General features: G+C 39.0%; 1 protein-coding gene across 2 annotated transcripts in view; it reads left to right on the top strand.

Annotated features, from left to right (window-relative positions):
* The window catches only part of PTPN21 (protein tyrosine phosphatase non-receptor type 21), a 45,204-nt gene extending 24,245 nt beyond the window's left edge, over positions 1–20,959 (top strand). Inside the window, exons 10-20 of one of the 2 annotated variants that reach the window (XM_041472025.1) lie at positions 89–168; positions 1,399–1,500; positions 2,009–2,069; positions 2,667–2,751; positions 5,041–6,506; positions 8,591–8,728; positions 11,040–11,261; positions 12,341–12,469; positions 12,772–13,006; positions 13,537–13,697; positions 14,520–20,959. In XM_041472025.1, the coding sequence (XP_041327959.1) occupies positions 89–168; positions 1,399–1,500; positions 2,009–2,069; positions 2,667–2,751; positions 5,041–6,506; positions 8,591–8,728; positions 11,040–11,261; positions 12,341–12,469; positions 12,772–13,006; positions 13,537–13,697; positions 14,520–14,648 (2,808 nt within the window). In that variant the 3' untranslated portion in view covers positions 14,649–20,959. The remainder of the gene's footprint in view (positions 1–88; positions 169–1,398; positions 1,501–2,008; positions 2,070–2,666; positions 2,752–5,040; positions 6,507–8,590; positions 8,729–11,039; positions 11,262–12,340; positions 12,470–12,771; positions 13,007–13,536; positions 13,698–14,519) is intronic. The other variant, XM_041472026.1, reaches the window with a different exon arrangement.
* Positions 20,960–23,480: the final 2,521 nt, after the last annotated feature.

Below are 23,480 nucleotides of genomic sequence, written 5' to 3'. Positions count from 1 at the left end.
AATCTTAAAAATTTCAGTGGCAAGTGAAGCAAGTGAAGGGTATGAATGTTTGACTTAATGCAAATATTGGGTTTTGTTTTTTTGGCAGGAAGATATGGAAACAGCAAAATATGTGTGGAGGATGTGTGTGGCTAGACACAAATTTTACAGACTAAATAAATGCAGCCTGTAAGTAGAATACATTAGCAGAACTCTTGGTGCCCTTGCAGCTTCCATTGGGAAGTAAAATCTCCCATTCCCTCCGTAAAGTACTGTCCTTTTTAGATGACTTGGGTTCATTTTCTTAATCTTTTTTGAGAAAATACTTACCATGAGGTTTTGAAATACATCCTGCTTTATAACAGGAGACAATATTAAGTGCTGAAATATTACCATAAGTAATAATGTTTGGCCTTTGCTTCTGGATCACAGTGCTGTGAGAGACTTCAGTTGCTTTGGGGTCTAATATTGCTATAGCTTGTGAGCTGCTGGAAGCAGCAGGGTTTTGGCCTGTGTTTGGGTGAACTGCTCTGAAAGGACACTAGAGGCTTTAAAAGGGCGGGCAGTGTATGTGAAGCACTCCTGAAATGTGCTGGATTGACAGCTAAGAGGTATGTGGTTCTTTAGATATCCATGGAATCTGTATAGCTCAAGTAGCACCAGTGCAAAGTAAATTTAATACAATTCATCAAATTAAATTTAAATGGGCTGGCCTCCAACTTGTAAATCAATGGCTGGAATTTGAGCTACTTTACTGGAACAGTTCTCCTTCAGTTAAGTTTCTTCAAAGAGTAGAGAATTAGACGCAGTGAATAGTCTATCATTGGAAAACCATGGTTCCTCCACGTTTCACTGCTCTTCATACATGGGAAGATAGATGTTTGATATCTGCTGAGGCCATAATAATCAAGTATATATTATATATATATATATAAATAAAGTATATATAATATATATATATATATAATATATATATATAAAGTATATATAATAGATAATAATCAAAGATAATCAAGTATTTTGTGCCACAGATGACTCATTAGTGTGTTTAATGCTAATTTATTTGAGAAGTAAGATAAATTTGAAATAGAGTAAACCTCATACCTCAAAGCTTCTAAACTTGTCTGTCTTTTGAGAGTGATAAGAAGCATTGGTAGAAGCAGTGCATTCATGGGACTTGTGCATTTCTGTCTAAATAATGTCAGATCTGTAGTTCTATATTAAATGTTTGTCTCTAGGATTACTTATTGTAACCATAATGTGGTTTTATGTCAGGTTAAGTCCTCAAAAAAACATTTCTGGTTATTTCTTCTCTTAAGATTTCTTGTCATCTGGTCCTGTAACTGAAAACTGTCTTATGCATGCCTGTATCAACTTCAAGGGTTTTTTTTTCTAAATCTGTACATACCTTGTCTTTAGAGACTCCTTGGACTCTCCACCTGAGGAGGGCTCTCAGAAATCTTCCCTCATTCTTTCCCTTCCACGCTTTCCAATCCTTTCTCGTCCTTCACTTCCCAAAGGGTGAGCTTAAAAACATCTTTCTCACAAAAAAAACCCTGTTCCTGCATTTGTATCATGCTGTCTTTTGACCTGTCTTGCTGTGAGATGCAGAGCACAGGTGCAGTGTAGGGTGGGGGCAAAAGGAGCTTAAGACTTCTGAACTTTATGTCCTGGAGCCAATCCGACAATTATGAAAATTCATTATCATTAACATCAATGTTAGAACATACAAATGCTAACACATTATAGTAATGCTTTACAGATCCTGTAACATCTGTAATGTTACAGTCCCCAAGCAGTATTATGTCTGACTTGTAGAACAGGAGATTAACTGAGATATTTTGATCTTGGGTTTTCGATTTTGCTTTGTGATGGTGGCTCTTCCCTTTTGAGACTCGTGTGGAAGACTAACCAGGCCTGCCTCCTGCAAACGTAGTGATCTTTAATTGAACTTGGGAGTGCTTTCAGGTTGTTGAAATAGGTCTTGCTGTTGTTAAGAATAACTTCTTACATTAAATTCCTTCTGTAGACAAACTCAGCCAGTTACAGTGAATCCTGTTAGAAGACGATCTTCATCCAGGATGTCCATGGTAAGGAAAGCAAATAGCTTTATGTTTGCGTTTTTATGGATTTCAGTTGACTTTGAATTGAATATTACTTCCCTTCAGTGAAATGAAATGAGCAGTGGAAAAGATGAGTCTAGGATGTGAGGAACTGTTTCTGACTTGTAGGAAGAGCTGCTATATAATATCTAAATAGTGAAATTAAAACAATGCAATGAAAAATATTTTAAACACTTCTGGTTTCAATTTGCACACTGTCTCTAGGAGGCTGTCCTAGATGTCAGATGGCAAGATCCAGTCTTGAGTTAGTGGAGTGTAATTTCAAGGTTTTGTTCCTGGTTTTTAAATTATTTTTTGTATGACCTCAAAGGAGAAACTTACATTGAAGATTTAGAGAAATAGTTTAAGGCTAAGGTTTTGTATGTGTTTATTTGGAGTATTATGCACACTGTAATATAATATATAATGTGCATTATTACTATGTGTATAGTATTACATATAATATATATAATATATATAATATTGTATATATATTACATTATATATTAAAAAAAAAACTTCAATAATTGTTTTTTTAAATGAGTAATCAGTTTTTTAGTAACAGTAAGATATTTTCTTTCTTAGCCCAAGCCTCAGCCTTATATGATGCCTCCACCACCTCAGCTGCATTACAATGGTCATTATAGTGAACCATATGCAACTTCCCAAGGTAAGTTCATTAAACCCATGGCCACACTGCACAATTTTAGAAGGTAAAAACTTAATTTATATGTGCATCTACTTTAGCTATAGCTGAATAAATTAATAGGTGAACATGGGTAGGTTTGTACTAGAACAGTCATTGAAGTGCTTGCTGCTACTCTAGACATGTAGGCTAATGTGAAATAGAGTTGTGGAATCACTGGTTTAGGTTGCAAAGGACCTTTAGGGTCATCAAATCCCACCATCCACACAGCACTCTCAAATCCATCACTAAGCCATGTCCCCAGGTGCCACATCTACAGGCCTGTTAAATACCTCCAGGGATTGTGACTCCACCTCTTCCTTGGACAAGCCTATTCCAATGCTTCACCACTCTTTCCAAGAAGAAATTTCCTGATATCTAACCTAAACCTTCCCTGATGCAACTTCCCTGAGGCCATTCCCTCTTGTCCTGTCGCTTGTTACCTGGGAGGCCACAAATACACCTCAGTGTAACCTTCTTTCAGATAGTTATAGAGAGCAGTAAGGTCTCCCTGACCTTCCTTTTCTCAGGCTAAACAGCCCCAGTTTCCTCCACTGTTCCTCCTCCATATCCTCTCCTATGGGAGATGAGCAATTCTAGTTAGGACAGCACGTACAGCAATTGTAGACTGAGGTGTCTTGTGTGAGTTTAAGCTGACCATTGCTTTTTTTTGGCCATGTATCAAACTGGTATGTTATGGCATTGTAAGATCCTTGTCAATATTTGTCTTAATAGCTGCTAAGAGATTGCCCCAGGACAAATTTGTCTAAGTTTGCTAGACTACAAGGTGTTGAGGAATTCAAAAGCTAAAGAAGTTTGCAGGTTATGGACTTGGTATATAGTTGATTGAAACAAAGAAAGAAACACCCCAAGCAAACTCTAACTAATATTCTCAAGCAATGTGGACTCCTTATCTTAGCACTTTACAGTTGAGTCATGGCTGCTTACTCTCATTATTTTGATTGTTAAACGTTGTATCTTTAATTAACAAAGTTGCTGCCCTGAAGGGCTGAATCCAATCTTTTGCAAAGTCTCCTCAATTTTGATAGGAACTTTCCAGACCTACAAATCTGCTGGATAGATAGTACTCTAAAAGGCCAGCTCACTGGGAAGGGAATAAGCACATATTCTATCAAAACAGAGTTACACAGGTCTGAATGAAATACGTATTCAGCTACATTGAGAATGCAACTGAATTCTTTGCAGTTTAGTGATGTAATTATTGCTGGGTGCTTGCTACTACGAATGTCCTATTTTTGAACATTTTTTTTGTAAAACAATTTTTGATTGTCAGCAAATTCATTAACATAAGTGTGGCAGTTATTTTGGTGAACCCAAACAGTTAAATCATGAAGGCATCTACAGCAATGACTGAATCTGGAGACTGGCATATTGTGCATCCAATGAAGTAGTAATTAAAATGATTAAATATGTCTTGGATTTATAACCTGTTGGAACATTTTCTTTACAGTGTAGCTATATATTTTTATGTGTGAACAATATATGGTGGTAGTTTAAACTGCCTTCAAAATTCCTGGAGGAAAGTTAATTTGGTTTTTTTTTTGAGGTCTTGTGATGCTGTACCTACATACATCCTGAAGGAGTATAAGGGAGAAGAGCAAGGGGTTTTGTTTGCTTGTTATGGGGCTGTTTTTAGGTGTTTGGTGGTATTTTTGTTTTGATTTGGTTTTTTGTTGTCTTTCTTTCTTTCTTCCTTCCTTTCCTTTCTTCCTTCCCTTCCTTCCCTTCCTTCCTTCCTTCCTTTCTTCCTTCCTTCCTTCCTTTCTTCCTTCCTTCCTTCCTTTCTTCCTTCCTTCCTTCCTGCCTTCCTTCCTTCCTTCTCTTTCTTCCTTTTCTTTCTTCCTTTTCTTTCTTTCCTGTTCAAACTGATTGTATTAGTGCAAATCCTAGTGTAGACATTAATTTTTTCAGTGGTGTGGCTGAAGTTCATTGATATGAACTTTATTTTGGACTGAAACTTAGGAAGCCTATCCTGAAGAGAAGAAAGTAATTCATAAACAGACAGTGTTTTCCCATAGGGATTTATGTGATTGAAATAAATACAACACATTATTCTGGTGTATATACCTTGGGTATCAACAACAGCAGAAAAGCTGGGATTTTGGTTTGGGTTTTTTTCCTTCCCATTTCAATACATAGCTAAGAATAACTGAGGTTTTAAAAATCTCAGGCATTGCTTTTGCCACATCTTAATAATGGATAACTTTGTTTGATGTCCTGGACATAAAGATTGTTCTTAAACTTTGTTTTCAGATAACCTCTTTGTGAGCAGTCAGAATGGATACTACTGTCACTCTCAGACTAGCTTGGATAGAGCCCCTCATGACTACAGTGGTCGGATCCGCAATGGGAGTGTCTATAGTGCACACAGCACAAACTCCTTGAACAATCCACAGCATTACTTGCAGCCATCCCCCATGTCCTCTAACCCAAGCATTACTGGAAGTGATGTGCTCAGAACTGATTATGTCCCATCACACAGACACAGTGCACTAATACCACCTTCTTATCGTCCCACGCCAGACTATGAGACTGTGATGAGGCAGCTCAACAGGGGGATGGTGCACACAGATAGGCAGAGTCATTCAATGAGAAATCTTAACATCAGCAACTCATATGCTTACAGCAGGCCTGATGCCTTAGTTTACAGTCAGCCTGAAATTCGAGAGCATGCCCACTTTGCTGCCCCACAGTCTAACCATTATCCATTTAACCTGAACTACAGCTTCCATAGCCAATCCCCCTACCCCTATCCTGCTGAAAAGCGCCCAGTTGTTGGGGCAGTCAGTGTGCCTGAGTTGACAAATGTGCAGCTCCAGTCTCAGGATTACCCAGCACCCAATATAATGAAGACTCAAGTGTACCGACCGCCTCCTCCATACCCGTACCCAAGACCTGCAAACAGTACTCCAGACCTCTCACGGCACATCTACATCAGCAGCAGCAACCCAGATCTCATCACAAGGCGAGTGCACCACTCTGTCCAGACATTTCAGGAGGACAGCCTGCCTGTGGCTCATTCTCTTCAGGAGGTCAGTGAACCCCTGACATCGGCACGCCATGCTCACCTGCAGAAAAGGAACAGTATTGAAATAGCAGGCTTGGCTCCCAGCTTTGAAGGAATAAGAATTAAAGAGAGGACCATGTCAGCTTCTGCAGCAGATGTGGCTCTTCCAAGAGTTATCTCAGAAGGGTCACAGCCCAACATTCTGATGGAGAGAACAAAGCAAAAAGAAGGTGAGCAAGAAGAATGCGTGAACTGCGATCACAAGAAAACCTTTTCAGATGCCACTATGCTGATTCACAGTAGCGAGGAAGAAGAAGAATTTGAAGAAGAGAATAAGGCCAGTACAAGTCTTTCTCCTCTCCCTGAAGATCAAACCCAGCTTTCATCTGTTATGGGGGGTTATTCTCATGATTCAGTACTAAACTACCCTTACAGCTCTGTTGCTTCATCTGCTGGTCCTTTGCATATCCTTGAGCCTAAATTACATATCACAGAGGCAGAAAAGAGAATGAAAGATATGAGCCCTGTTCATTTACTAGTAGAAAGCCAGGTACAGAGAAGAGGGGAAGGACTGCTTACTCCATCTATGTCAGAATCTGATCTTACAACATCAGGGAGATACAGAGTAAGGAAAGATTCAGTAAAGAAGAGACCTGTGTCCGATCTTTTGTCTGGGAAGAAGAATATTGTGGAAGGCCTTCCCCCTCTAGGTGTAAGTGGATACTATTTGTCTTGTTTTCGGTTGTCTGTAGCGGTTGAATGTTGTTTTTGTTTGAGGTTTGGGGTTCTTTTAGTCAGTCTGAGATGCTTTTAAAACATTTGAATTAAAGCTGCCTTAAGCTTGACCTTTATATTTCTATGTTTCCCTGGTTAACTTTGCTTAGCTATCTTTTATCCCCTTCTCTGCCATGTCTGAGTTCTGTTTGTTTAGTCCACCTACACAAATCCAGCTGTACAGTCTCCATCCATCTGAAAACCGAACCTGGCTAGGAACCTTGGAAGGAGCTAATTTAAAATCAGTTCTAGATCCCTGTTGTGCCCTACTTCTTATCTGGAGCAGAAGCAACTCTTTCCATTCAACTTTCTTATCTTTCTCTCACTGAAAAATGATAAGTAGCAGAAACGTTTACTTTTAAAAAAAATTGTTTACCTGCTTCTTCTGACCTAAGAGGGAACCTGACACCTTGAGGAATAAGTTCTTTCCTTGCATTTTCTTCTTTATTTCCTGCCTTCCCTTTTTCATGTCCTCTCCCTTTTGCCTTCTCTTCAAGCTGTTTTTATCCCACTAAAGGTATTTCTTTCTTGCCATATCTCTTTCCCCTCCTCCAATCTTAGGACGTTGTAAATAGTGAAAAGCTGCAAGTTTCACCTTTCCCATAATTCCCACCTCACAAAAACGTAAAGGTCTGTGTGGAATGCACAATTTCACTGGCTCTCCTTAGTGCCCACTTTGCTTTAAAATTTTGTTCAGTTTTATGTAGTTTCTGGCAGATTTCAGGTGCTAATAGAGGAAGACCATTTTATATTATTATTTTGCCTTTTGAAAGTGATTGATACCTGAGGTAGTGTTAAATATTTTTCTGCACAAATTAAACTGTAGGAGAGCTGCTATATAACTTGTACTACTCTGGTAACAGCGGATACTGCAAAAACTAACCTGTGCAAAAGCTGTTTATTGAAATAGTTACTATTTGTTCTCCAAAAGATACATTTTCAGACAGTAATATGTCTACCAAAACCATACCCCGCTTTTCCTTTTGACAGCTACATAGTTATTTATGTTCCTGTCAACCTTTCAATTAAATTAATATTAGAACTTTTTCATTGGAAGTGTTTGTAACATAGTTTCTGGTTCAGAAACATTTAAGTGTTGTTGCATAATACAGAACATTACCTTTTTGTATTCATAATGGAGATGAATATCCTAGTTACAAAGCTGGCCCCAAGCAATGCTTGCACATTTTGCTTTTCAATGAACTTTTATTGTTGTGTTTGTGTTCACTTCACTTTTAAATGCAGTCTCATCCTGTTAGCTTTGTCTTCCTATTTCTTACCACCATTTCATTTTTGAAAGCATTATCATTCAAGCAGCATATGTGCTCATATTTTCAGTGTATTTTTGTTAACAGTTAAGCTTAGCAATGGCAGGAATGATGACGTTTCCTCTTACCCTTTTTAAAAGAATAATTTGAATTGATTCTTTCATAGAAATCCCCCTTTGATATTTTTCATCAAATAATGGATGGTAATTCCACAATTTAGATTCGTGGCCCGGTCCAGGACTCAAATCTGTCTGCAGTTCTGTGTTCATGTTTTGTATGTCAAGTTTGTTGCAAACTTAGTAAAACATTTAACTATATCCAAATATCTTAAAGCTATATGGTCATTGCCTGTTTGTAGGGAAGAAAAGTGCCTGAAACTGAATAGTCTAGTAATGAATAATTTTTATGTATTTTTGGGTTTGGGAAGTGATCCCAGGTCTGTTTAAGAATGTCAAGTATCTGAAGTTGCCACCTCACACCCTCAGTGGTGAGCTTTGTAGAGAACAATATTTGTCATTCTCATGCAGTTTCATTAACCTGTCTGGAATGAAGACAGACCTGTGTGGTGTCCTTGGAGGAATGTAGTCCCACCACCCTAATCTCTCACTGCAGTGCTTATCAAAGAAAAAGGTCAGAGCTGTTCACAGAAGGGGCCAGAGAAGTATCTTTTACTTAGTTGAACTCATCTGGTTTCAGCTTTACAATTTCATCAGCTATTAAAGAATATTTACAAGTTTTAGCTTTTCTTTTGCAGGGTATGAAAAAGAATAAAAATGATGCAAAAAAAATGGGGCCTCTGAAGCTGGCTGCCCTAAATGGACTGGCATTGACTAGGATGCCTCTGCCAGATGAGGGGAAGGAAGAATCAACGAGAGCAACAAATGATGAACGAGTATGTTGAAGTTTTTTAATGCTTCATTTATACTAGCAGTTTTTCAAAATTACATGCTTTTGAATGGTACATTTTATTGACTGTAAAATGCTTCATATTAAGGCAACTCAAATGCTGAGAATAGAAACCAAATAAAAAGATTCCAGGTTGACAAGCCATTGCTATAAGTATTGGGTGTAATTCAGATTTTTCTTTAAGATGACAGTGATTCAACTGTAGTTCACCCTTTGACATACAGGAAGTGAATTAACTAGTACCTACTGATATATTTTTGTGCAACTCATCCTGCTTTCTCTCTTAATTTTGGGTTTTCCAGGGTGAAAATATGTGAAATTTAAAATTCTGAGTGTGAGATTGATATTATTTGCAATCACTAGTAATTCATATGGTGTTTAGAGTAGTTTTTGCAGTTAAATTGCATCCCCAGAATACACCTTATGCAGATTGTATTTATCTGTTTCATTCAGGTAGAGCCCATAAAATATAGATGGAACTTCTTTGATCTGCTGAAATTTTAAACTCAGTAAAGGATATCAGATCAATGAGGGCACATCAGGTTCTAGAATCTGAGGATCATTCTTTGAGAAACATAAGACTCCATCTATGCTTGTGTCAGGATAAAAAACATCAGTAAATCTGCTTCAGCCTGTCTCATGTATCATTAAAGAAGTGCAGGAAAAGGAAATAGTCAATATTCAGGCTGTGACAGGCTATGAAAAACAGCGCTGCCATCACACATCTGACCAGGGAGCACCTAAATATACCAAATTCCACAGTGGTTATTGCCCATTCTGCAACCAGTGGTCTCTATAGAATCCGATTCTGAGCGTGGTTGGGCACCCTCAGCTGCAGGTCCCCTCTAGCTCAGTTTTGTTTCTAGTGACTAGGGATCTAATCTAGGGGTTAGAACCTGAAGGAATAGTCCTGCTCTCACCAGCTGCAGTTCAAATGAACAGACCAAGAAAATTAATTGCAAATCACTCAGTAATAAAATGTGTTGAACTACATATACATTGCTTAAGATGCTAAGGGACAAAAATTAGCATTTTGTTACTGAGATACAGGTTTAGTACCTGTGCTGGTTATTTCCCCTTACCTAGAGCAATCATCTCTTTCTGGGTTGACCTTTACTGGATTCAGCTAGCTCTGCCCAGAGCATTGTGGCAAAGAAGAAACCATGAAGTCAAGTTATGGCAAAGTCATGTCACTACACTTTCTCTTCAGGCAGAGGTAGAATAAATACCATGAAACAGCAGTAGTTCCTAAAACAGCTGAGAAGAGGCAGTGCAAAGTAGACATGTGACATAAAAGGAAGCCCAGCGTCCAGGTATTTTAGAAGATAAGTTTAATGTTGATTCAGTGCCTGTTTCATTGCTCAGCTTCATGCTATTGTCAGTTTAAATAAGTGAGTTTAGCCTAAAGATAATAAAGGAGTTTGTGCAGTTGATGTATTGTTGTGCAAATTGCATATGAGGGAAGTTTACACCTTCCTCTGCAACATTTGGCATACTTACTTGATATAGGACACTTCTATGACCTGATACCACAGAGCAGTTGCTGTAAGAATCTGGGGACATGTGACATAGATGAAATTTTCTGGCTGAAATCTTACATATTATTCTTCCTTATTGTTGGCAAAGCGATGCAGAAATTCCAGAAGTGTCTTATGATTTAGAAACAACTTGGTTTCAAAAGAATAAAGGGGAGGAGGGAGTAGTTTATTAAATAAAAAAGATTGAATTATACTATTGGAAAAAGTCTGGGTTTATACTTTAACTGCAGCAAGTTTCTAAGGCAGCTTTCCTGCTGTAAGCAAAATTTAGCTTTCCTCCATCCAAACAACTAAGTTTGTGAGGTTTTTTATTTTTATTATTTTGGGGTTTATTATAAGGTTAAAGGAGACCTTTCAAATGATGTCATCTGACTGCTATATTGAGCAGGTGGATCAAAGGTATTTGAAGCAATATGCAATATGGCAAAGCTGTCTAGTTGGCCAAATTTTTCTCCCCAGATGGGCTGTCTTTACAGAAACTATGAAGTAATTTTTCCTTTACCAGCAGTATCCACATAAATATTTGTGACCTAGTGAAGTATAACAGGCTGCTTAGTTTTCACTTGAACAAAATTCCTGCTGGTTAGGGTTTCCTCTAATTTATTCTGGTATGCTTGTGGAAACATTAATAGCTGCAAAAGCATTGAAGAAGTATGGAGGAGAAGAAAATACATACATTTTATCCTCCATGAGTTCTCTGTTTAAACAGACTCCCCTCAGAATGTGACTGTGCATGGCTGTGTGTGCTCTGTGCTGCAGTGTAGAAGCCTGGAGCAGCGGCTGGAGCAGGGCATGGTGTTCACGGAATACGAGCGCATCCAGAAGAAAAGGCTGCTGGATGGCGAGTGCTCCATAGCCCGGCTGCCGGAAAATGCTGAGAGGAACCGCTTCCAGGACGTCCTTCCTTATGATGATACCAGAGTGGAGCTGGTCCCAACCAAAGAAAATAACACGGGTTACATCAATGCATCTCATATTAAGGTGAGAGAAATGCTCTCGCAGAAAAATTTCCCAGTTCACATGCTAACTGAAAATGCATTTGGATATCAGTTTTTGGTTTGGTGAGATCAGTGACGATCCCTCCATCTCTCGCTCTTTCTTTTCTTCTCCAGAGGTTTCTTTGGGGAAAGCAGGAACCTGTTTTCCTAATCACCTAGAATAATGGAGGGTTAATTACTTTTCTGTGTTCCCTCTCTGGGGATTGCTGCTAACAGAAGGCATGTTCATTCTGCCCAGAGCTAAGGAGGCAAATAGGTTTAAAGCAAACAGCAAAACTCTGCAATGGCTATGATATTTTTGAGCTGCAGTGACAATCATTGTTTCTTCCTTTTCTGTACTCTCAGACAGTAAGCTAGCCCTTAGCTTAAGCATTTTTGGATGGTTAGAGGAACTGCCAGAGCCAGGGGGAAACTGGCTTTTTCAAAACCGTCAGCTGCCCTCTTTCCCCATCCTTAACTCTTTAAGCTCTGTTTAAAAGAATTTGAAGGGTGTCTTCAAGAACCTAGATGGCAGTTCATTTTTCAGTACATTGATCTGCTCTAAGTGGAACTACAGTTGGCTTCATGCTTTTTCTGAAAAGAGTTGAGATTGGCAAAGCAGCACTTGTGTTGCTGTCTTTTTTGTATACTGACATGGCATCATAGCTTCTCTGCTTCATTCACGAATGTTGACCCTTCTCAAGCAAGATAATATTTTTTCAAGAAATAACAACTAGTACTGAAATAATATTTACAGCACCAGAGCGTGAAAGCTTCTCTAAACCTGAATTTGCTAAAATAACTTAAATTCAAAAAAGAGAAATACAATTTTGTTTTCTCAGTTTTACATGATGCTTGTGATATAAAATACATTTATTTAGCTATGAACCTATACAATTGTGTCTCTTCTGCATCTAATGTGACAAGGTGCAGCTAAAATGTGGGACAGATATAACTCACAATGGACTCCTACTTCTGTGTTGTTGCAGTCTTTTTTTCATTTTGTGCATCTTCAAATGGCTGACATTAGAACTGGGGAGAGGGTTTGCAATAATTGCTAATCTAATGTCTTTCTTTTTACAGATCTCTGTTGGGGGCATAGAGTGGGATTACATTGCCACACAGGGCCCTTTGCAAAATACATGTCAGGATTTCTGGCAGATGATCTGGGAACAAGGGATTGCAATCATAGCTATGGTGACGGCAGAGGAAGTGAGTATCAATTGAGTCAGGTTTCTCCCAGAAATTCCACAATGATTTTTTTTGTAATCTGTTAGAGGAGGGGGATGTTTCCTCCAGCAACTAGACTGAAGATAAGTTTCTAGTGACCCCTTTCTGTCTTGATTCCTTTGGCAGAAAAATGAATTTGCAAACTCTTTCTGCTGGGAAGATGGCTTTCCCAGTAAGACCGTAACACACTAGTACTGCTTAGCAGAGATACAGTTGTTACTACAGGAACAGTAGTTGTATGAATGTTCTTAGGTTTCTTGTTAAGCAAGTGTTCTGCTTTTAAGGAAAGTGGGAGAGAAAAAAGCTTCAGATACTGGCCACGTCTGGGTTCAAGACACAACACTGTGACATATGGAAGATTTAAGATTACCACGCGGTTCCGTACCGACTCAGGCTGCTATGCAACTACAGGTCTGAAGATTAAACATCTTCTCACAGGACAGGAGAGAACGGTTTGGCATTTGCAGTATACAGACTGGCCAGAGCATGGTTGTCCAGAAGATTTAAAGGGATTTTTATGTAAGTTGTATTTAATAGCTTTGTTTTGGGGGGTGGTTTGTGGTGGTTTTTTTAATACCTTCTATATATGAAGTAACTTTGGACAAGTATCCTAAGCATTCTATTGTAAAAGGTTTCTTCACACCAGCAAGACATACTGAATTATATTTTTTGCAGGAATATACCTGCCAGTTTATTAAAGTGACTCTTTCTGTCTAAAGCAAATAATTTACCATAAGTCCATATAGAATAAAACATAATTGCACCCCATAATACACATTGGAGTTTGTTGCAGCAATAGCAAGATGGCCACAAGCCGTCTTTAGTAGGAATAGGGGAACAAGGCAAGGAAATCCTTACAAAAGCTAGATGATCCTTGTAGGTCTGTATTGCTATGGTTGGGCTATGGCTTGTGATTTATACAATGTATCATTTTTCTGTGACATGTCCATCGTTAAATTACTGCTTTCTGGTGGTGATGGAGCATAATAGCATAGCTCATGTGGCTTCATGTCCATCATGAACGACTCTTGTCTTGTTGCACGCGGTAGCGTACCTGGAGGAGATCCAGTCGGTGCGGCGCCATACGAACAGCACGGCGGAGCCCAGGAGCTCCAACCCCCCGCTGCTGGTGCACTGCAGTGCCGGCGTGGGACGCACAGGAGTGGTCATACTGGCAGAGATCATGATCGCCTGCTTGGAACACAATGAGGTGAGCTCTTCTTCTTTCTTCTGCTTTAAAGGATGCTGGGTGCTAGAAGAGTCAGTAACCTGCCTAGAATGTGTTATGGCTGTTCATCTGAGCAGCTGCTGGGAGAGGCCTTACAACTGGGCTTGAAATGGCTCTTGGGAATTCAACAGAAGTTGATAATCTTCCAGAGCTGCCCACATGCACACCAGACACTGGAATGCACATTTGGATTCTTGACTTCCTAACATTTTGAGTCATTGAGTGGAGCAAGGTATGCCCTAGGCCACTGAGCATATTTCAGGATTTCATCCTGACTTTACTGCTCCTTGTCTTTATTAGAATCGGTAATATTCAAGAACATGCTTTGTAGCCATTCTCTGTACTTGTTATTATTTTGTTCCTAAGTGCAGTGTATTTGCAGTATCAGTCTCAGTAGAGGACAAAGTGTTGATTTGATAGAATAAAATCAGTCCTATCAACTTCTAGCCAGAAGTGGACGGTTGTAAAATGTTCATTAATAATATAATATGTCAACTGAAACTCCACAAACTTATTGTTTCATTGTGCATCCCTCTCCTAACACTGTAACAGACTTTTTCACCCATTAGATTTGTGAAGACCAATACCCCATGAGATGGGTAACTTTACCATTATGCATATTTCCCAGATGATCAGTAGTGTAGTACATACTGCAGACAGGGGCAATGAATTTTCAGAGCTGAAATCAGAACAGCTGACTCAGTCCTTAGATCACTAAGATACTGCTCTGAACCTCCTGCTGGGAAAGTGCAAGCCAGTTTCCTTGCTCACCAGTCACTTGTAACGTTTGTTCCCTTCCTCCAGATGCTGGACATCCCACGAGTGCTGGATATGCTGAGGCAGCAGAGAATGATGATGGTGCAGACTCTTTCACAGTACACTTTCGTCTATGGAGTTCTCATTCAGTTTCTCAAAAGTTCTAGACTTATCTAACCCCTGTCACTTCCTAAGAGACTCTGCAAGAGTTTACAGAAAGAAAATTGGAGTTGTCCAGACCCGGTCTCACTGGTGTTTTCCTCATTTGATGAATCACAGAGTTACCTTTTAGGGCTGCCACGGGACTGTTAAATGTGAGTCAGTGTAACAGGCTCTGCACAGCAGGATCTTTGCTGGACTGAATTCTTCCCAGCCACAGTCTCATTAAGGAATGATTTTACTTGGTCTGGTCTGTAGTACTTGCACATGTTCTTTGGAGTGGTGTTACTCTGAGCAAAATAAGTATCTTATGGAATGGAGGTATATAGTACAATTTTACTGACATTGTTTTGAAACATAATTGTTGACTGTGCAAAAGCTAAAATCTGTAGGTGCACATGGGGTCAGAAACCTGCCCCTTGGGAATGTCAAGGTCTTATGCAGTTTGATTCTGCTTTCAATTTTATATTTAGAACAATACATCTATATTTTTTAAAATGAACATTTGGTTTCCTCTGGCTTACTTAGCAAAATTAGCAGCTCTTAGATATGTTAAGCTGTTGCTTTAAGAACAGTTATTTTTATAGTTGAGATTTTTAAATTGAAAAGAAAACGAACCACCAAAACAGAAACCTTTTTAAACATAACAATATTTTCAGAGGAGAAGACTGACAATGTTTGAACCAACTTTTCAAAAATCATGCAGAAAGTCCTAGGGAAGCTGTTGGTAATAAGTTGTAGTGCCATATAGTAGAACAGACAAGTGAAAGATAATGGTGACTGTTGATAACTTTCATTTGAGAGGAGGCATGTTTACCTGCAGCGGGCAGGGAAAAATATTTTAAGTATCTACGAGGTTGTTGGAAACAAATGGATGAGAGAAAGTACATATTCAGTATTATTCATATATTTAGAGGACAGTTTGATTTTACTGGCTGAAATCAAAGTGGATGCAAATGTTTTAAGCACTTTTTTGCTCTGTTATTTATGTAGCTAAATATAGAGACTATAATCATGCATTGTTTCATTTGGTAATATACCATTACTAACCTGTTATTTTAAGAAAAGCTTTTTAAGTTGATGAAGTGAGAGAACCAAAATGGGAGTAGGAAGGTGCAGAGTGGTGAAGTGGAAATGATTGTATGAAATGTAATGGAGGAGGTGTGGCAGCTATGATTGCTGGTTTACACAGTGCAAAGATGACCTTAAAAAAATGTTAATGTTCCCAGCCAAGAAAGCCAGTAAAGCACTGGAAGTTTCTGTAGAATCCTCCAGATTATTTTGTTAGTGCTAGAGCAAATTTTGCTAATGCTGTGCAGCGTTGCAATGAAGAACATTTGAGAAATTGCAGAAAAAGAGCTCTTAGGGGAAGCAGTGGAGATGGGGGTAATTTAGGAGCTGTGTAAGTGGCTGAGTCAGTGGCTGTGGCATGGACCTGAAGTAGGCAGGTGCAGCCTACTGGTCAAATGATGATATCCCTAAATAATCCTCTGTGGTTTTCAGTGGGGACAGTGTGGTTTTGGCTGCCTTTCCAAGTGTTTTGAGACGCTGAGTTGAAAATCCCTATTCCAAATTGAGCTATACTTTTTCAATATCTGGTTTAATTAAAAAAAAACATGTATAGTAGACCAGTCTGTGGGCATGGTTAAGTGTACATTTCACTTGATACCTGCTTAGCAAAATGAAATTAAACTAAAAGTCAAGTTTATTCATGCTGAAATTGTTATTTTTCTGAGCTCTAACAAGGGTTTTGAAACTATTAAACCCCCTTCAAAGCACAATAGTTGTGTCCCAGAACACTAATTAGGATTATAAATAGGTTGCCTCAATTTGCTTTGCAATAAGCTGCTTCCATGAAGTTTAACATATGGTCCAAATGACACTGAGATAATATGTAATTTTATACAAAATATATTACTTTTAGGTACACAGTATTGATCTGGTGCTTTCAGGTCTGCTTGGAAGCAGTCTGATTTGTTGTACTCTCAGTGTAAGTTAGATTGAGTATTTCAGACTAGGGAAAAGAAATGTTGGTCTTATATAAAATGCCTAGGAATTGTTAACTGCCAAACATAAAACTGAAAGTCCAGAGGAAACCAGTTGCTGAAGACGGATTCTTTATACATAAACCTTGCAAACATACCAATCTGACATATCTGTGTTGACAGAAGTATTGAAAGAAGCAAACATGCTTAGCTATTTTTCTCATGCTCAGTCTTAAAAACATTGTTAATTTTTGCCACAGTTCACTTTTATCTGCAGAAATGTCATTGAATGGGAGGGAGGCAGGCTCTAAAATGTAGCTTCTACCTTTTCCATTTCTTAACTTTGCACTGTGATCTTCGTCACCTGATAGATGCAGTTTTAATGACACGATGGACAACCAGAACCTCAAGCAGCAGTTTCTGAGACAGAACATCAGCTGTGAGGCATTAAAAGGAACAGTAATAACAATCAATTTAATCCAGTATTTATGGGATTGTCTGAGGTGGGTGAGGAAATGTGTGTCTTTTGGCTTATTTTTCTGTTTAGCTAAAAGAAGTTGTGCTCACTTTTAGAGGTGGTTGTGCTCAACTCAGGTAGTCACAGTCTTGGTTTTTTCAGTGTATTCCTGCTACCTCCTCCCCTTCAGCTTCCAGTTCTGTCCATCAGCAGTCTGTTTTTGCAGTAATAGACTTTTCCTTATTAGGTGTGACTTTATGTGAGTTTTTCTACTGAACACTGAAGGATTGCTTTTGTTTGTGAGCATAGGGCTCCAAGTGGGCATTGAAAATGAGCAGTTTCCCTTCTAGATACCAAATGAAATTAAACTTCACAACCTTCTTAAAAAAAAAAATGTTTTAAACCATTGTTTAGATTTTCAGTTAACTTACAAAAGACAATTCAGTTTTTAGCACTTTTGTTCTGAGCCTTGAAAAGGGATGCATTTTTACATGTAGTTGTGCTCGTGCTTCATTAAGTTTTGGATGTTATAACAACATCCACTGTCCAAATCCAGTCACAGTGTGAGTCAGAGGTGGATTTATTTGTCAAAAAACTTAAAATTTCTCTAAAAGCCTGTCCAATTTTGCCAAATGTGTATCTGTTTTTATGGGGATGAAATTCAGATGATTATGCAAGATTTGAACAGAGTTTGTATAGTAAGAAAAATTGTATGAAGAATTCTTGCAGCAAATGGCAAAGATGATGCTGATCTCTAGGGATGTCAGAGCTCTCAGGGACAAATAAAGGTGCTATATACTGTCAAGAGACAGATTTGATGGTCTTTTGTTGACTAGGTAGAAGATGCTTTCTAGGATCAAATTATATGAAGAGACAGGAGAAGAACATACAAACTGTAGTAAGGACATCTGCATATTTGGTTTTTTTCTTGGTTGCTCTGATGAGAGGTTTTTTTGGCCAGTGAATCTTTGTAGTCGTGGGCTAAAACCTCTTCTCTAAGAAGCTAAGTGAGAGCCCTGTCCATTACAAAGATGTCACTGACTTAGCTGGGTTGGCTTTAGGCTGCAGGCTCCTCCAGGGGAATTTTGCACAGCCTCTGCAGCTTGCACAGCAGTGCTCTCCTTTTCTGCTGTCCTCCAGGAAGAGCAGGAAAAGTTTTATGCCTTGGTATTTCACTCATTGGAATACCTTTCACACAAGGTGCAGGATGCTACAGTTTATATGTAGAAATATATTTAATTCAAAGCAGGTGGCTAAGGCAGTGTTCCTGTATTTCTATGGATGAAAAGCTGCTCTAAGTTATCACCAACATTTAGAAAAAAAAGTAAAACACAGTAATAACAAATCAAAGTAAAATAAATTTTTACTGAAGTGGAAAAGATTGTTGTCATTTTACATTTGGCTTCTCTTGTAATCCTGTGTATCTCTTTTTCAAGTAAGCAACACTTGGAGCAATTTTCTCTAGAATGGCTCCTTTAAATTTAATAAGTAAGACTGAGGCTGCTGCTCCAGCTGCTGCTGCATATTTTGTTTTGGAGCAGCTGTTGAAGTTGAGTGGCTCATAGATTTCAATGGCTTCTGGACCAAACTTGGAAACTGCAGGGTTGTTTATCATAGCTGTGTAATGAAACCTCAGTTTTAATATCAATAGCATTACTAAATCCCGGGGTTTAAAAACAGTGAACCCATCACTCTATTTCAGCAGTTCAAATTATCAATTTAAAAAAATCAATGCTTCAGTTGCTAAGAACTCAGTGCTTTAGTGTTTAGGGTTGGGTTTTTTCTGGTAGTGCAAAGTGGTGGAAAGCCAGAGTCCAACCCTGCAAGATGCAAAATTCCTGCAGTTCTTCTTGATACTGTAGGAATTAACATGGGCTTACTGCCAATGAAAGCTTGAGCCCTTGAAGCATGAGTACCCATATCTGCTTTAAATTTAAATACAGATTACAAGAATTAACCAAAAGAATGCAGCAGGAATGTGCATACAGGAAAGTACAGCATTCAGAGGAAAAGTAGATGAGAGTTCAAAAATTCTCTTGTGCAAGTACAAAATTTTGGACATAGAGAGTGAGGATTTGAGGAGTGGCAGAAGGCATTTGGAGGAGGATTTGGAATGTTTTGTATCCAAAGTAGAGCTGCTAGCAGGGTTTGAGTCATATGGTATGTTTTTCATGGCATGGTAGAGTAAGTGAATGTAGTCATAGGTGTTATTTTTACTGGCTTTTTAAAATGTGATTTTTTAAACTTCAAATACTTTTTCAGAGGCTCTGTTATTTTTACATATCTTCCTTTCCAAATGTATTGAATGCAATCTGTCGGCTCAATTTCTGTTTACTTATTAAAGGTCAGATTTTTCAAACTACAGTCTCTGGTTTTACAGATACAAAATGCAGGGGAAATAGGCATACTTGCAATTTTGCAGTGATAATTTCTAATGGATGCAGGTGAGATGATTCAAAATTCTAACTATGTTTTGAATGAAGCCAGGTGGTTACAGTTGGTGTGCGTTGCACCAAGTTAAGGCTGGGCTAACAATGAGACTCTTGAAATGTAGAATTTACCATGTACTTAGAAGTTCTGTTGCAGTGCAGCATTTGCAATACAGTGACATTAAAACAGCATAACACTGTGCTAAGGTAAGGAAAAAGAAATAATCTTAAACTTTTAACTGCTGTTGCAAACATGTCTGTAAAAAGAGAAGTTAAATAAAAAAAAATCTTAAAATCTTGCTTGGGACCAGCTAACTTGGTGCACTCAGTTGGCATCATATGTTACTTTAAGGTCTAACTGGACTGAAAAAAAAGGATTTGTTAACTTCAATGAACATTTCAAAAAACTGTTGCTAAATAGCCTTTGGTTCTGTTCTTTGCTATTTTCCACATTATGCTGTGTTCAGTGGTGAAGAATAACCTCCAGGGTGTTTGTTTTGTTGAAGTCTATTCTTCAGCTTTACTTAGGGAATGAAGATAGAAATCAAATGTAAAGAATCTAATGAACAGAGTTTACAGCAGATCCAGCCTGTGGCAAGTCAAAGAGCAAATCTGCAGATACTGTAATGTTCTTTTGGTTCAGCTATGCAGCAATCAAAACTACCAAATTATTAATTTTATGAGCAGTTTCAGAAGGTGCCTAACTTTTATAAAGGGAATTAAATGCTGTTTTTCCATTTGGAAATATTTAGGTAAAATTAGGAAGCTTTCTTTTAATATACTTTGAAGACATTACAAATGCCATTAATTTTTAGAATGGTAGGAAGTTTGATGGAGAAAACCCCTGTAAAATCCTCCAGTCTGTCACCTTGCTAATGCTGGATAATTCTGACAGACAAGGTGTGTATGCTCTTTACAAAGATACTTGCTTTGAAATACCCAACTTATCTGTCCTCTTTGTGGCTTTTCTGGGGGCACTTGGATGGAAATTTAAGAGGCTTTACCTGGCAAATCAGCAAGTATGTACACTCCTGCACACTGCTGAAATCTCTTCATTCATTAAAAGCAAATGGGTGTTTGAAATCCTGTCAGCAGTTTTGTAGGACCGAGTCCTTAGTGTCAGAGGAACACAGGATCTGGCTCCATTTTCTTCAGTTTTCACTTGAGCCAGTATGCAAGAATTTAAATAGGACTTTGTTTAAAAGTAGCAAACATGAAGTATTATTTTCTAGTACTAAGCTAGTGGTTAACATGTCTGTTTTTTGCTGTCTTGCCACCAATACTGTAAAAATGTATAATCAAACCAGCTTTAATTCTTGTAAAACTGAAATTGGTTTGTAAAACAATGTATAAATTGTGTTTCATAGACAGAAAAGCTTGTATTACTGAATGTAATATATGTGAAATGAATATATTATAGTCTATTTTTGCCATGGAAATAAATATTTGAAGCAATTATAAGTTTTTATTGTTCCATTATTAAAGGAAAAATCCGAGGACTAAGATGTGTGTTCATGTGTAGTCCTAGGCTGGGACTTTGCCTTCAGTTCACAAAGCTGTGATCCCTCTTCTAATGTTCTACAAGTACTGGGTATAAAATTTGTGCTGTCAAGTACTAATAGGTGTCATCTTTGTGGCAGGAAACTCTTGTGCCTGCTGCCCTGTCATAATTTTTCACAATGTTTTGCATTTTCTAAAGCTGTTTTTGGTACTGAACTTCCAGTTTCCCCTCTAACATTTAAGTGTAAGAGGAATTAAAAACTTCTGGAAGTTGGAGAACCCTTTCCAAAAGCATGTGAGAGAAGAAACAGTTGATTACTTACTACGATTGGAGCTGCTGCCAACAACAAGCACTGAAGTTATTTTCATTCTAGAACTGGCATTGAGTTAAAAGGGAGGTGATGCAGCAGCTTGCTCTACACACTGGTACAGCATGAGGCTTTGTGAGGTGAATACAAGAATTGCACACTGGACAAGTGCATTTCCCTTGTCTTTGCTTTGTCTAGAGCATTGTCCACCTAGCTCCATCTGAAACAATCAGGCTTTTAACTAAGTTTTGTCTTCTAGATGCGCTCAGTTTGAGGGCATGAATCAGCTTCAGGTAAGACAGCTACAAACCATAGGTACATCTGTACTTGTCAGAGCAGTTCCCAAGTCCTGGGGAATGTTCTGTGTGATGCTCATGGTAAGCAAAGTTCTTTTCTTAGACCTGGATTCAAAATCAGAAGAGGAAAATGAGACTTCCTGGGACCTGAGACTCATGGTGAAGCATTCAGGAATTTTTATCATACTTATTATTTATACTGGTTTTAGACCTCTGGCAAAGGTATCTTCAGAAATCTAAATTTCCTCTAAATCCAAATGGTTTTAAACGGAAGTTGTTATTTTCCAGCCACTGTAAAATCCCCATTTAGAGACTTCTGGTAGCCAGAGCTGGTTGACGGGGACATGACTTGATGCTTGGATTTGGCACATCTGGCTCATCAGAAGCTTTCCTGGGCAAGAGCTCCAGGACTTGGTACATGAGAAACTTATGGGAGCTGATGAGAGAAGTTTCTAGCACACCCAGAAGAACAATAGGAATCCAAATCACAGGTATCAGATGCAGTAGCTTTGATGCACTGCAAAAAACCTCAATCTACCCAAAATAAGGAGCATTGCTGAGTGTATGCACTCCCTGCAGTCAGAGCAAATTTGTCCTTAGTGCCATGGTGTTAGGAGGGCTGCCATGGTGAGTTCAGCATTTTCCGTGCATATATGCCATCAAGCTGGAAGTGCAATGCTCCATTTGAGCCTGTTTCTAGGACAAAAGGTCAGCCTTATTCCTCTGCACAGTACTGGTGTTTAAATAATGACAAATAAGCAGAACTGAGAGTAATGGACATTCTGGAAATGCTTCACAAATACTACAGATTGAATTTCCTGATATTTGGGAAGGTAACTTTGGCCATGGGCTGGCCCAGCCTACCATTCACCTGCCCCTCAGTGCTGTTACTGGGGTGTGCCTGAGAAAGCACCACGGGTGTTTTATGGCAGGGCTGTGCTCTCACCTGCCAGCTGCTTCCTCAGGTAAAGGGAGGAACAAGGAGCTGGCTGGGGAGATGTGCCCAAGAATCCTTTGGGGAGATCAGATAGAACTGTAAAGTGAATTGAACAGAGACTCTAAGACGTTCAAATAGTGAGGAGGAGCCATGGAGAAAATACACCCTATGGATAGCCATAGCAAGGGTCTTTATAGAGACCCTGAGGCTTAGGCTGAAACTCCCTGTATAAGGCTAAAGGCTGTCAGGGTGGAATGGGAGTAGCCATTATGCAAGCTTGTCTGGGGAAGGAAAAACCAAGATAAAAGCTTCAGGAGCTCTTCTATCTTTCTCTTACAATCCACTGTTATCTTAGATGGTTGTGCCCAGCTTTTGGGAGGCCTCATAGCCAGCTTCCAAACCTGTGCTATCTGTGTGATCTCTGGTTTCCCTTGTGTCAAACACTGGGAAAAAGCAGGGTACCAGTGCCTCTGAGCTGAATTTCTGATTGGAGAGGCTACACCTCTGAGGTCCTGCAAGGAATTCTCAGGCTGACAGGAGAGCTGATGGCCTTTAACACGTTGCTTCACTTCTTTGGCATGTGAGCATGCTTATGAGTGAGAGAAATGGATACTGGGAAGAGCTGGGGTCACCTCATAGTTGTGTTACTCATCTGGAACCAGTCTGTGGCTGCTGTGAGATGTAAGGTATGCTGCAGCCCTCACACGAATACTGTAAGGGGAGTCCTATGGGCTTGCTGAATTCTTGGGATAACTGCAGAGAGCTCTGCACCTCGTGCTACAGATCACGCTGCCTGTCCTCTACGAGAATGGGGCAGCACAGCTCTGCTGCCTGCCAGCCTGAGCCTCTGTTGGAGTCTCTCTCAGGTTTCAGAGGCCTCCCTACTCCATTTATGTAGCCTTTCCTTGCCCTTCTCAAGGTCCGATTTCATTCCCCCA

Source organism: Pyrgilauda ruficollis, unplaced genomic scaffold (assembly GCF_017590135.1).
Source record: "Pyrgilauda ruficollis isolate IOZ18807 unplaced genomic scaffold, ASM1759013v1 scaffold28, whole genome shotgun sequence".
Lineage (NCBI taxonomy): Eukaryota > Metazoa > Chordata > Aves > Passeriformes > Passeridae > Pyrgilauda > Pyrgilauda ruficollis.
The sequence above is the reverse complement of the archived record's forward strand: the minus strand, read 5'-3'. Positions and strand labels throughout refer to the sequence as shown.